The sequence below is a fragment of the Rhincodon typus genome, chromosome 1 (assembly GCF_021869965.1).
Source record: "Rhincodon typus isolate 14 chromosome 1, sRhiTyp1.1, whole genome shotgun sequence".
NCBI classification, from domain to species: Eukaryota; Metazoa; Chordata; class Chondrichthyes; order Orectolobiformes; family Rhincodontidae; genus Rhincodon; species Rhincodon typus.
The window spans coordinates 61854079-61869810 of NC_063332.1; the positions used below are offsets into that span (position 1 = coordinate 61854079).

Sequence of the window (15732 nt, forward strand, 5' to 3'; positions counted from 1 at the left end):
ATGACAGTAAGCGGTGAGTGGCGAGTAGTGCACGTCGCTGGCAAACTGCCCAGGAGACGGCCAACAGGGACTGCACGGAATGGAAGCCCAGATCTCAGGACCAGCAATACTCTGCACCGGGTGCCACACAACATGAGCCTGTGCTTCTTGCTGCTGCTCTCCTTAGTACCAATTGCATATGATGAAGGTAAGGGTTGAGCAAAACAATCGTCTCCCTGTGTCCAATCCAATACGCAATTCACTTCTGTCGCCACACTGAGCACAAAGGCGAAGTTTCCATCCAGCGTCAAGTGATTGATGCTTTCAGTGTCTAATTAAGTAACTGACTACAACACTATTCTTGACACTGGACGAATGAGGGTCGAATAGGCGGGTCTTCCTGTAATTGGCAACATCGCCAAACAATTGTTAGAAAGTATCTACGCTAGAGTTTTAGCTGATTGATTTTAAATCCAGGTTTTGGACGCTGCCACTTATTTACAGAATAAACAGAAAATTACAATTAATTTCGTTCCAAAACTTGAAAGGGAAGCCCATGATCTCTGTTCGTTATATATCCGTACTATATCCGAGGCTCTGTTAGAACAGTGATTTATGTTGTTGACTTTAAATCCGCCTCTGATTTTTGATGTGCCCTGTTTGTTTAAAAACAAAATACAATTCTTGAGAGTAATACCGTATAGAACTGGTTAGAGCCTCCTGAATAGTTCTAGTACGATTAACATTTATAAACAAAGCTCAATTTTAAACTGTAATCTCTTCCAGTTCTACCTCAGATCTACATTGGCTTCTGGTCCATCAATGGCTCAATTTTAACATTCCTAGTTCCCTGTCAAAACTGTTTGACGATACTTCCTCTAACACTTCGCTGATTATTGGGAGTAGACTGATAATTTTCCTCCCCACCCTTATCTGCTTTCCGGAGGGACCACTCGCTCCGTGACCCCCTTGTCCGCTCCACACTCCCCTCCAGCCCCACCACACCCAGCACTTTTCCCTGCAACAGCCGGAAGTGCTACACCTGCCCCTACACCTCCCCCCTCACCCCCATCCCAGGCCCCAAGAAGACCTTCCACATCAAGCAGATGTTCACCTGCACATCTGCTAATGTGGTATACTGCATCCGCTGTTCCCGTTGTGGCCTCCTCTACATCGGGGAAACCAAGCGGAGGCTTGGGACCGCTTTGCAGAACACCTACGCTCGGTTTGCACTAAACAACTGCACCTCCCAGTCGCGAACCATTTCAACTCCCCCTCCCATTCCTCAGACGACATGTCCATCCTGGGCCTTCTGCAGTGCCACAACGATGCTACCCGAAGGTTGTAGGAACAGCAACTCATATTCTGCTTGGGAACCCTGCAGCCCAATGGTATCAATGTGGACTTCACAAGCTTCAAAATCTCCCCTCCCCCCACTGCATCCCAAAACTAGCCCAGCTTGTCCCCGCCTCCTTAACCTGCCCTTCCTCCCACCTATCCCCTCCTCCCACCTCAAGCCCCACCCCCATCTCCTACCTACTAACCTCATCCCGCCCCCTTGACCTGTCCGTCCTCCCTGGACTGACCTATCTCCTCCCTAACTCCCCACCTACACTCACCTTTACTGGCTCCATCCCCGCCTCTTTGACCTGTCTGTCTCCTCTCCACCTATCTTCTCCTCTATCCATCTTCTATCTGCCTCCCCCTCTCTCCCTATTTATTTCAGGACCCCCTTCCCCTCCCCCATTTCTGAAGAAGGGTCTAAGCCCGAAACGTCAGCCTTCCTGCTCCTCTGATGCTGCTTGGCCTGCTGTGTTCATCCAGCTCTACACCTTGTTATCTTAGACTTATAATTAGGTTGGGTTTGTTTTGGTGGGCAAGACATAATTATAAATGTTTTCCCAACATTGGGCAAATGCCAGTATTGTAGCTAGACTGGAACAACTTTGGCCAGAGGAGCAGCCAGTTTGAAAGCATGTTGCAGTTACCCATAATCCCCTAACTTTTACTGTGTCAATGTGCTCAGCCATTTCCTCATATCAAGTGGACAGAATCAAATTGGCTGCATACTGGCATCTGTGATAGTGGGGTCTCCGGAGGGCATTGAGAAGGAGCATCTGCTCTGGTCTGGTTCAAGATGGAAGCAAATTCATATAATCCTGTGACATATTTTCACTAGGTTGGTCACTAATTCCCAGGTAGACCTAGGGCTGCTCGAGGCAACTGTCCTTATTAAATCAAGCTTGGATATATACAGGAGGTCAAAGTTGAGGAAATACAGAGGTCTCAGAGGGCTTTGAACGTAGGAAGTTACAGAAATAGTGAGGGGTGAACCATGGATAGATACAAACATAGAGGATGAGAATCTGAAAGTCAATGTGGTACGAGACTGGGAGCAAATAGATCTTATGATGTGGAGGAAATTGAGTAGCCATTTTTCCTAACTCCCTTCTTTGGCCTACTCTCTAACCGACAGAGCAAGAAACCTCAGTACTGCATGCTGTGGTCTCTTCACTGCAGGAAAACCTGATGAAAGTTCCATCAACAGTCAGATAAAAGGAAGTTATATTTATTACGAGAAGTGTGACTGCTGCCACACTCGTCTCTCTTTTGCCTGCCTTTCCATTACGGCAGTCATGTGGCTATTTCCCAAGGTACAGATTATCCTACCTCCTTCATTTCTTATCTCTCCTCATGCCCACTCTCTTCCTCTGTGCACTTTCTGTCCTCCCTTCTCCATCTTCCCTTTCTCCTTTATCCTATTCCACTTCTCATGTTGCTCCATCACGTGCTGTGCAGGTCATTGACTCAGATTGCTTTTTACAATTTATATCAATGGCATAGATAAGAGGAGCAAAGGCATGGTAGCTGGATTTATAATTGACATAAAGGTACATTAGAAAGAATTTTTGAAAGGGACATGAATATAGATAGGTTTAATGAGTGTGCAAAAATCTCACAGTTGGAGTATAATGAGGAAAAATGTAAAGTTGTTTACTTTAGCAAGAAGATGAAGGAAAGAGTATTAATTAAATGGAGAACAACTGCAGAAATCTGAGGTGGAAAGGGATTTAGTTGTTGAGGATTTTTTTTATTCACTCCTGGGATGTGGGTGTCGCTGGTGTGTCAGCATTTATTGCTTGTTCCTAGTTGCCCTGGAGAAGGTGGTGTGAGCTGCCTTCTTGAACTGCTGCAGTCCATGTGCTGTGGGTAGACTGACAATGCTGTTGTGGAGGGAATTTCAGGATTCTGACCTAATGACACTGAAGGTATGGTGATAGATTTCAAGTCAGGATGGTGAGTGGCTTGAAGGGGAACTTGCAGGTGGTGGTGTTCCCATGTATCTTCTGTCTTTGTCCTTCTAGATGATAGTGGTTGTAAGTTTGGAAGGTGCTGTTTAAAGATCTGTGTTGAATTTTTTCTGTGCATCTTGTAGATAGTACACACTGCTACAACTGAGCATCAGTGGCAGAGGAAGCGGATTTTTGAGGATGTGGTATCAATCAAGCTTTATCTTGGATGGTTTCAAGCTTCTTGAGTGTTATTGGAGATATACCCATCCAGGCAAGTGGGGCGTATTCCATCCTGACCTGTGCCTTGCAGATGGTGGACAGGCTTTGGTGAGTCAGGAAGTGAGTTACTCGCTGCAGTATTCCTGTCCTCTGACCCGCTCTTTTGCCACTGTATTTATATGGTCTCCTTATTTAAGGAAGGATGCAAATGAGTTGGAGTTGGTTCAGAGAAGTTTATTAGATTGGATCACGGAAGTTCTTGTATGCTCAAAGATTAGACAGATTGGCTTGTTTCCAGTGGAGTTTTTAAGCGCAAGGGGTAACTTGATTGAAGTATATATGACACCCCACTTGATGACCTTGACATAGTGGGTACTGAAAGCATAATCGTGAAGTGGGAGAGTACTTTGGAAACAGTGATTACAACTCCTTAAGTTTTAAAATACCTATGAATAAGAACAATTCAGAACCTTGCAGGAAGGTACTAAATTGGGGGAGGGCAAATTATGTCAGTGTTAGGCAGGAGTGTTAATTGGGAGGAGCTGTAATTGATCAAGCCCATATTTGACATGTGGCAATTTTTTAAAGACCGATTGATCAGAGTTCAGGACCGACACATTTCAGTAAGGAGGAAAGACAAGGATGGCAAGGTGAGGGACCCTTGGATAACGAAGGACATTATGAATTTTGTAAGTGGAAAACAGAAGCATACATGAGGTTTAGGAAGCTAAAATCAGACAGGGCTGATAAGGAATATAAAGAAAGCAGGAAAGCAGTCTAACAGGGAATTAGGAGAACAAGAAGGAGCATTGAAATGAGCTAGACAAGTAGGGTTAAAGAGATTCCCAAGGCATTCTATACATACATTAAAAATAAGAAGATAACTAGGGAGGAGGTAGGACCACTCAAGGGTAAAGGAGGGAGCCTGTGCTTGAAAGCAGAGGATGTGGGTGAGATCCTAACTGTGTACTTTGCATCAGTATTCATCCAGGAGAAGGATATGGAGGATAGTGAGATTTGTGTGGAGCATGCTAATATGCTCGGGCATTTTGAGATCAAGAAAGAAGTGGTGTTGGATCTCTTGAAGAGCAGTAAGGTAGATAAGTCCCCAGGGCCCGATGGTATCTAACCCAGGTTATTGAGAGAAGCAAGAGAGGAGATTGCTGGGGCCTTGACCAAGATCTTTATATCTTCGCTAGCTATGGAGAGGTTCACAGAGGACTTGTGAGTAGCTAATGTTGTTCCTCTGTTCAAGAAGGGAAATAGGGTTAATCCAGGAAACTATAGACTGGTGAGTCTCACATTGGTGGTTAGGGAGCTATTGCAGAGGTTTCTTAGGGATAGGATTTACCCACATTTGGAAAAGCATGATCTGGTTAGGGACAGTTAGCATGACTTTGTGCAGGGCAGGTCATGTCATACCAACTTGATTGATTTTTTTGAGGAGGTGATGAAGGTAATCAATGAGGGGAGAGCAATGGATGTTGTCAAATGGATTTTAGTTAGACTTTTGACAAGGTCCCTCATGGTAGGCTCATCCAGAAGATTAAGACCAATGGGATTCATGGTGACTTGGCAGCTAGGATTCAGAATTAGCCTGCCCATAGAAGGCAGAGGGTGGTGGTAGAAGGGTGTTTTTTTGGCTGGAGGTCCGTGACTAGTCGTGTTCCGTAGGGATCCATTATGGGACCTCACCATTATGGGACCTCTGCTGTTTGTGATTTATATAAATGACTTGGATGAAAATGTAAATGAGTGTGTTAGTAAGTTTGCAGATGATAGGCAAAGGATACAGTGGGATATAGATCAGCTGCAGATATGGGCAGAGAAATAGCAGATGGAGTTTAATCCAGGTAAGTGTGAGGTGCTGCACTTTGGGAGATCAAATGTTAAGGAAACGTTTACAGTTAATGGAGGGACCCAGAACAGCATTGATGTACAGAGGGATCTTGGGATTCATGTCCATAGCTCCCTGAAAGTAGCCACACAAAGAGATAGGGTGGTAAGGAAGATGTATGGCATGCTTCCCTTTAATGGTTGTGTCAGGATATCATGTTGCAGCTTTATAAGACTTTGGTTAGGCCACACATAGAGTATTGAGTTCAATTCTGGTCGCCACATTACAGGAAGGACTTGGACGCTTTGGAGAGGGCGCAGAAAAGGTTTACTAGGATGCTGCCTGGATTAGAGAGTATGAGCTATAAGGAGAGGCTAGAAAAACTTGGGGTGTTTTCTCTGGAGCAGCAGAGGCTGAGGGGAGACTTGATAGAAATCTATAAAATTATGAGATGCATGGATGGGATTGATGGTCAGAATCTTTTTCCCAGAGTTGAAATGTCTAATTCTCGGTGGCATTTAAAGTGAGAGGGGGAAAGTTCAAAGGGGAAGTGAAGGGCAAGTTTTTTTACAGAGAGTGGTAGGAGTCTGGAATGTACTGCCAGGGATGGTGGTGGAAGCAGATACGATAAGGACGTTTGAGATTTTTAGATAAGCACATGAATATGCAAGGAATGGAGGAATATGGACCAAGGGCAGGATAGAAGGGATTAGTTTAATTTGGCATCATGATTGGCATGACATCATGTGCTGAAGGGCCCATTCCATTACTGTACAGTTCTATGTTCTATGGACTCAGTGATAATGGAGATAAAGCCTGAAAGTGGCGTTGAGGATTATCAGACCAATCACAATGTCATTGAATGGTGGAGTGGACTTGATGGGCCGATCCGCCTACTTCTGCTCCTAAGTCTTATGGTCTAATGATCTTATGAAATCTCCTCTTGCGAGTCAGTCCAGAATCAGAGGACACTGTTTATAAATTAGGCATCACTCATTTAGAACAGGGACAATGGGAAATGTTTTCTTTAAGGTTGTGCCTCAGGAGGTGATGGAGATACATTTATTGAATACTTTTAAAAATGGAAGCAGATTGAATCTTGTAAGGGCGAGGGAATGAAAGGTGATCAGAGCTAGATGGGAATGTGGAATTCAAAAGAAACGTATCAGCAGAGCAGACTTGAGGGGTGGTATGGTCTACTCCCCTCCTAGTTTGTATGTTCATGTGGAAATTCAAGTTTTACCACTGGTCCGTCACAATAGGTTTGAAAGTCTGCAGTAACAGTATCTCTTGAGGATAATATTGAGACATAGTTTAGTGTAATATGGTACCACAGTCATGTTAAAAGCAGTTTAGTCATTGTGTGATTGTTCATTGTATTTTGTATAAATACAGCTCACAGGAAAACTTCACTTGACAGCCCCACCTGACCAAAATGTATACTGATCCAACACTCGAGTTAAGCGAGTTTTCCCTTTTGATGTTTTTAACATTAGTGTTGCTTTTTAACTTGCTTTTCTGTGATCTTTTCTCAAGAGGGTGAGTGTGGGTTGTTAGAAGACATCTTTTCTTCCATTTATTAAAATTATAGATAGTTTACAAAGAAATAATGTGCAGAAATTTTCTTGCAAAACATTGTGGCTGATGAGACGTTCTTTGAAGAAAAGGAAATAAATAATCAAACAAGCACAAATTTCTCAAGAAGGTTAAAAGATTAATATTTTGCTCATCCGGAATTTTGAGAGGTTGGACTGAACTCCTGCCATTTAATTTGTACTTTGTTGAAGTTTCTGCTGACGTTCTGCTCGAGTCATTGGGGATTTTCTCCAGTCAGTAACATTTTGGCTTATGTTTTTATTTGCATTTGACTTGATCAGACAGACAATCAAAGAGATGCCAACAAAGTGTTCAATGCAAAGAATCCAACTTATCAAGTTAACCTGCTGAGCTGAAATTGCTACAGGTCAATTTCAGCACGCATCCTGTTAAACGATACAGATGGTAGGAGTTTGAGAAAATTCTTTAGAAACTTTAATCTCAGAGACTTCAGCTTCTTTTAGGTTTATTTGAGTTCACATTCTGAAATTCCATGCTTGATAGTTCTCACCCATTCGTCCAGTTTCCCTGTCAGTCAGAATTTGATGTGAGGCTTCAGTATCAACTCGCTCCTGTTGAAATGTACTGGGGCCTGAGGAATATGGGCTGTGCAAGATTTGTGACAGAATTATGTAAGAAGTTCAGTGAGGTCCATCTCGATGTCAGGAGCGACTGGCTACATCTTTTATGCATTTGCCAAGCAGCGAGACAAGTTTCTCACTAGGCTGCAATGAGTTTCCAATTAAGAGGGTTACAGCTTGTTCCGTGTCTTATCCAGGTGAATTGCAATATTAATAATATTCAGCATCCACCTTACCAATTGTGCTGATCAAATTAACTGTTGAGTATTCTCCATGAGACTGTAGGACATAGGAGCAGAATTAGGCCATTGGCCCAACTGCCATTCGATCATGGTCAAAAATCACATGATACCAGATTGTAGTCCAACAAGTTTATTTGAAAACATAAGCTTTCGAGGAGTTAGTGAGAGAGGTGGCATCAGATACAGAATTTATAAATAAAAGATCAAAGGGCCATAGAATTAATGTGAATGTATTGAACAAACCTAAGATGGCTGTTAAATCTTTAATCAGTTAGAAAGGAGATGCAGGTTTCGATTGATTAATGTACTGATAGCAAGTTCAGTATCCATAAGGACAGCATCAACTGGGGTCTTGGGTTCATGTCACACTACAGGTGACCCCATCACACTATACACTCTCACACACGCTCACACACATACTCACATACTCTCACAGACCCTCACGTGCACACACACGCTCTCTCTGTCTGTCTGTCTCTCTCACTCACACACACACGCACACACAATCTCTGTCTCTCACACACATACACACACACATACAGGCATGCACACAGTCTCTCTCTCCCACACTCTCTCTCTCACACAAACTCTCTCTCTCTTTCCCCACCCCTCACACATACAGACACGTGCACATACATATAATTCTATGGTGTGAATTTGCATTTGCAGATTTGTTATTGCAGATACATTCTATTTTGATAAAAGAGCACACAATTTGTAGGCACAGTCAGTCAATGGCGATTTTATAAATTCCTGCTTTGGAAATAAAACCAGTCTGACTCCAGAATAAAACACAGATTCTTAACAAGGCTTCACACCTAAAATGCGTTGTCTGACCTGAGATGTCACCTCTAGTAAACACTGATAAAAACCTTTAGCTATCTTGGGGCAGTGGCTTGAAAGAAATTCTGGGATTTGCATATTAATCAATCGAAACCTGCATCTCCTTTCTAACTGATTAAAGATTGAACAGCCATCTTAGGTTTGTTCAATACATTTACATCAGTTCTACGATCCTTTTGAACTTTTGCCGGATGCCACCTGTCTCACTAACACCTGAAGAAGGAGCAAGACTCCAAAAGCTTGTGTTTTCAAATAAACCTGTTGGACTATAACCTGGTGTCATGTGATTGTTGACCTTGTCCATCCCAGTCCAACACCGGCACTCCACACCATTCGATCATGGCTGAGATGTTTCTCAACCCCATTCTCCTGCCTTCTCTTCATAACCCTTGATTCGTTTACTAATAAAGAGCCTATCTATCTCTGTCTTAAATACACTCAATGAATTTTCCTCCACAGCCTTCAGTAGCAGTGAGTTCCACAGAGTCACCACCCTCTGGCTGAAGAAATTCCTCCTCATCTCAGTTCTAAAGGGTTGTGTCTTCACTCTGAGGCTGTGTCCTCGGGCCCTAGTCTCTTCTACTAGTGGAAACATCTTCTCCATATCCACTTTATCCGGGTCTCTCAGTATTCTGTAAGCTTCAATTAAATCCCCCCCACTCATCCTTCTAAACTCCACCAAGTACAGACCCAGAGTCCTCAACTGCTCCTCGCATGACAAGCCCATCATCCCTTGGATCATTCTTGTAAACCTTCTCTGGACCCTCTCCAATGTCAGCACACCCTTCCTTAAATACAAGGCCCAAAACTGCTCATGGTATTACAAATGTAATCTTATATTATTTGTTAGCAGTGACCACCATTGTGACCTCCATGGGAGATGTAATGAACCAGAGTGCACTTTATTAAGGTGTAATATTGGGCCTCGGGGCAGGGAGGATAGTTGGAGTGGAAGTTCATTTGTGGGAATAAGATGTTGGGGTAAGGTGAGGTAAAATGGGACATCGAGGCTCCAGGGACCAGTTGGAGCCAGGTGGCGATAATGTCTGCTTGAGAGCCGTGATCCCTGCTATCACTTGTCATTAACTTGATGTAAAATACGACTGGCGAATGGCTGGGACAATGCAGGGCGGGTTCGATTCCAGTCTTGGGCAACTGTGTGGAGATTCTCTCTGTGTTGGCATGGGTTTCCCCTCATATAGAACATAGAAAATAGAACATAGAACATAGAGTACTCCAAATGTGGCCGAACCAGGCTTTTGTATAGCTGGAGCATAACTTCATGGCTCTTGAGCTCAATCCCTCTATTAATGAAAGCTAACACACCATATGCCTTCTTAACAACTCTATCCAACTGGGTGGCAGCTTTCAGGGAACTGTGGACATGAACGCCAAGATCCCTCTGCTCCTCCACACTGCCAAGAATCTTTCCCTTAACCCTGTATTCTGCTTTCAAGTTTGTCCTTCCAAAATGAATCCCCTCACACTTTTCAGGGTTAAACTCCATCTGCCACTTCTCAGCCCAACTCTGCATCCTATCAATGTCCCTTTGTAACCTAGAACAGCCCTCCGCACTATCCACAACTCGACCCACCTTTGTATCATCTGCGAACTTACTAATCCACCCTTCCACTCCTTCATCCAAATCATTTACAAAAATCATAAATAGAAGAGGACCCAGAACAGATCCTTGTGGTACACCACTCGTAACTGAGCACCATGTTGAATAGTTTCCGTCCACTACCACCCTTTGTCTTCTAAGGGTCAGCCAATTCTGAATCCAATCTGCCACATTTCCCCCTATCCCATGCCTTCTTACCTTCTGCATGAGCCTACCATGGGGAACCTTATCAAACGCCTTACTTAAATCCATGTATACCACATCCACTGCTCTACCTTCATCACGTGTTTGGTCACCTCTTCAAAATTCAATAAGGTTTGTGAGGCATGATCTACCCCTCACAAATCCATGCTGACTATCACGAATCAAACTGTGCCTTTCCAAGTGATCATAAATCCTATCTCTCAGAGTCCTTTCCAATAATTTGCCCACCACTGACGTAAGACTAACTGGCCTGTAATTTCTGGGGTTATACCTGTTCCCTTTTTTGAACAAGGGAATGATGTTTGCTTCTCTCTAATCTTCCGGCACTATACCTGTGGACAGTGAGGACGAAAAGATCATCGCCAAAGGCCCTGCGATCTCTTCCCTTGCTTCCCATCGAAGCCTTGGATAAATCCCATCAGGCCCGGGGAACTTATCTATCTTCAAGTTCCTCAAAATTCCTAGCACATCTTCCTTACTAACATCGACCTCCTCTAGCCTACCAGCCTGTTTCACACTGTCCTTCTCTACAACTAGGTCCCTCTCAGTTGTGAATACCGAAGAAAAGTATTCATTAAGGACCTCTCCTATCTCTTTAGGCTCCGTGCACAAATTCCCTTTACAATCCTTGATCAACCCTACCCTTTCTTTGGTCATTCTCTTATTCCTCACGTACGTATAAAAAGCCTTGGAGTTTTCCTTGATCCTATCTGTCAAAGTTTTCTCATGCCCCCTTATATCTCTCCTAAGCCCTTTCTTCAGCTCCTTCCTGGATAACTTGTATCCCTTGAGAACCTTTTCCGTTCCTTGTTTCCTAAACCTTATATAAGCCTCCTTCTTCCTCTTAACCAGTCGTTCGACCTCTCCTGAGAACCAAGGCTCCCTCACTTGACCGCATCTTCCCAGCCTGCTAGGGACAAACATATCGAGCACATGCAGTATGCATTCCTTAAACAATCTCCACATTTCAATAGTGCTCTTCTCTGACAGCATCTGTTCCCATTTTATGTTACTCAGTTCTTGCCTAACAGAATCGTAATTACCCTTCCCCCAATTATAAACCTTACCCTGCTGTATGTACCTATCCTTTTCCATGACTATTGTAAAAGTAACAGAGTTATGATCGCTACTGCCAAAATGCTCTCCTACCAACAGGTCTAACACTTGGCCCGGTACATTGCCAAGCAGCAAATCCAAAGTGGCCTCTCCTCATGTTGGTCTATCTACATACTGTGTCAGGAATCCTTCCTGAACACACTGGACAAAATCCGCTCCATCTAAACTATTACAACCAAAAAGTTTCCAATCAATATTTGGAAAGTTGAATTCACCCATGACTACAACCCTGTCACTTCTGCACCTTTCCAGTATCTGCCTCCCAATCCGCTCCTCCACTTCTCTGCAACTATGAGGGGGTCTGTAAAAAAAAAACCCCAACAAAGTAACTGCTCCTTTCTTGTTCCTGACCTCAACCCAAACTGACTCTGTAGACATATCATTCTCGAACTGCCTTTCAGTAGCTGCTATACTAGCCCTGACTAGCAATGCCACACCCCCACCTCTTTTTCCACCCTCCCTATTTCTTTTAAAGCATCTAAATCCCGGAACTTCCAACAACCATTCCTGTCCCTGAGTTACCCAAGTTTCTGTAATGGCCACAACATTGTAGTTCCAAGTACTGACCCACAATCCAATGATGTGCAGGTTAGGTGGGCTGGCCATGCTAAATTGCCTGTATTGTCCAGGGATGTGCAGGCTAGGTGGATTAGCTATGGAAAATGTAGGGTTACAGGGATAGGGTAGGGAGCTGGGTCTTTGGAGGGTCAGTGCAAACCTGATGGCCGGAATGGCCTCTTTCCGCACGGTAGGGATTCTATAATTCTAAATAAAACTCCAGTTTGGAATTGTCTGATTGTTTGCCTGTATGTGATATTGTCCCAATGGATGCAAGTCTACAGTAGGCTTTGGGACAGGCTGGGGATCTAGAGAGGGTGTTTACATCGGTTATAGCAAAGGACAGATAAAGTGGTGGACATATCCTTGGCCAAAGTAAAACAATGGCTGCACAACACATGGGGCTGTACCTTATGTTGTTTTTGGCTGAAGGATGTGAGTTTTTTTGGCAGATATCTGCAGTGCGGCAAGTTGTTTCGGGAACGGAGAATGGTAAGATGTGATTAGAATCAGCTATGAGGGATGTCATGGGTTGGGGTCGATAGTTATTGACGCAGGTTTGGTAAGATATGGTGAGAAATCCCACTAGGCCTTGCATATAAATATGGCTTTAAAAGGAGATGGGCCAATTAGTGACCAAAATGATCTACACATGAAAGCAAAAGGGATTGCTGAGGTAGTAGATAGGTGCTTTGCACCCTGGGAGAATGTCATGGTGAAAGAGGAGGTGTTTGAAATACTGGATGTGTTAAAAATGACTAAAATGTAGCTATTAGAAAGGGGGAGTGTACTTAAAGATGAAAGGTTACCAGGACTGGATAGGATGTTTTTTTGAGGATACTGAATATCGTTTATTGTCATATATATTCAATATAAAATACAGTGAAAAGTGCATGTGCATAAGCGCCATTCGCATTAACTTAGAATAAAGTATTAAAAAAAAGGATAACTTAAAGAGAGTCCAAACTTTCCCTCTCCACTACTACAGCATGCCACTCCCAATGTCCTGCCTCCAGGCTTCCCAGCCCGCACTGTGCCATTGAGAATGTCCCGCTCCAGGCTTCCCAGCCCACGCCGTGCCGCTGAGAGTATCCCTCAGCCCCTCCATCGCTGCCTAGGACTGCCTTCTCCTGCCTGCTGTCGCCAGCTTGCGCTCACAGAGAATCAAAGGTAGAAAAAATAGATTTGCAAAACGTTGCTCAAGTTGAAAACACTTAGCTGGTTTGATGAGGTAAATAAATTTACAGTACAGGAATTTATGTGGATTTCCAAAAGACATTCAACAAGCTCCCACAAGAGGTACTGTTGAATATAGTGAATCACCTCAAGAAGTCCTTACCCAGTTTGATGTAATGGTGCATGTGGCAAATATCTGAAGGTACCAGCAGTGTTATCTGGAAAAAATACCATATGATTGCAGCAGTTCAGGTCTGAGCCCTACCAAGAGGAAAAGAAAGCCAAAAGATCCAGAAAAAAAAGAAAATAAATTAAACATAAGCTAACAACTTTAAGAGCATTACCGATTTAAGAAGACACAGGTACAATTTTCCAATCCTCATTAGGAATGATTTTATACTTTGGAATGTTTTTTTACCTGACACAAGGAGTACAAGATTGATATTGAAAGATGAAGGATCTCACAAATGTTTGCATTGAACTGAACTTTTGCTTTTATGCCTTCTTTTAACCTGTGAATAACTCTTTGTAATCTTAGTGTCATTGGCAAATTTGGATATCTGGCTTTCTGTTGTGCTATCAAAATACATTTCAGGACCTAGTAAAGATTTTTGTGCAACTCAAATAGTCTCTTCTTTTCAATTCAAGTATGTATCCACTCTCCACATGACTATTCTACCATCTAAGCAATCTCCTAACCATGTCAATAACTTGCCATCTATCCCATGAGCTTCAAATATAGTGAACAGTACCATATATGGAAGCTTATTGAATGTCCTTGAGAATCCCTTGTAAATTCCCATATTGCTCTTTATTTACTTCCCCAAATCATTTAATTAGGTTCTTTTGACAGGAAAAACCTTTTACAAACCCATGTCAATTCCCTCTAATTAACTCCGAATTTTCTGTGTGCTCGGTCATTCTCAGTTTAATTATAGCTTCCAATGACTCTCCACAATAGATGGTTGATTATGTTCTTTACATAGTTCTTTATGTTCTTGGTTTCTCTTTCTATCCAAGGTCAGTGCTGCAGTAGGAGGAAGTGGCTTCAGCAAAATTACTGAGTGTAGAAGGGGATTATCAGATCAGAGTAGGAGAAGAGATTTCATCATTTTTTTGAGAAAAGATGATAAGGATCTGTACCGAGAGGACAAGTAGGTACACGGTCTGTGAGGTACAGGGTCTGTACTGAGGGCTGAGTGGGGTACAGGGTCTGTACTGAGGGCTGAGTGAGCTACAGGTTGTGTATTGAGAGGAAGCGCAAAGACCCAACATTTTGAATATAAATTTGTTTCAGAAAAAAAAATAACGTTTGTAGGAATGCCACTTTGTACATGTCATCATTGACTAAAAATGTTTTAAGGCTTTCTTTAAGTGTCTGTTTTTAAACGAAATGAGGTCAATCATTCCTGGTAATTATGCCTGACCGAGTGGTGTTGCACTTATTGCTATCATGCAATAAGCCTTCTTGTACGCTAAGAACCGTGCCTGTTCTGTAGATATGCTACGGTATAGTTTTCGTAGAATCCCTACAGTATGGAAACAGGCCCTTCGGCCCAACAAGTCCACACTGACCCTCGGAGCACCCACCCAGACCCATCCCCCTATAACCCACCTAATCGACACATCCCTGAACACTATGGGCAATTTAACATGTACAATCCACCTAACCTGCACGTCTTTGGACTGTGGGAGGAAACCGGAGCGCCCGGAGGAAACCCACGCAGACACAGGGAGAGTGTGCAAACTCCACACATACAGTTGCCTGCCAGTAATCAATTGACTTGTCCAAGGAAGGTCACTGAACTCATAATGTGAACTGTTTTTTTCTTTCTCCACAGATACTACCTGACATACTGAGTCTCTCCAGCACTTCCTGTTTTTGTCAAAAACAAAGGAGGATCAGGGAACTAGCACAAATACCTTTACCCAGAACGACATAATAGGACAGATGACAATTACCACTAAAGAGGGTAGACGAAATAGACACAATAGCAAATAACACAAATGTCTCTAGAGAAACTAATGGGGCTAAAGGCTGGTAGGTTGTACCGGAGGATTTTAAACAAAGTAGCAGTACAGATAATGGATGTACCGGTAAAATAACAAGAGTGATTAGATTCTAGAAAAATATCAGATAAATGGAAAACTGCCACCTTTATTCACAAAAGGAAGGAGACAAAACAAAACCCAGTTAGCTAAAGGCTGACGTTTCGGGCCTAGACCCTTCATCAGAAAAGGGGGAGGGGAAGGGGGTTTTGAAATAAATAGGGAGAGAGTGGGAGGCGGATAGAAGAGGGATAGAGGAGAGGATAGGTGGAGAGGAAACAAACAGGTCGAAGAGGCGGGGATGGGGCCAGGAAAGGTGAGTGTAGGTAGGGAGTTAGGAAGGGGATAGGTCAGTCCAGGGAGGACGGACAGGTCAAGGGGGTGGGATGAGGTTGGTCGGTAGGAGATGGAGGTGCGG

General features: G+C 43.3%; 1 protein-coding gene across 1 annotated transcript in view; it reads left to right on the top strand.

The window, feature by feature from the left end:
* Positions 1-15732, top strand: part of LOC109919508 — a 78226-nt gene continuing 62494 nt past the window's right edge. The window contains exon 1 of the mRNA XM_048597578.1: positions 1-187. Coding sequence (XP_048453535.1) covers positions 1-187 — 187 coding nt within the window. The remainder of the gene's footprint in view (positions 188-15732) is intronic.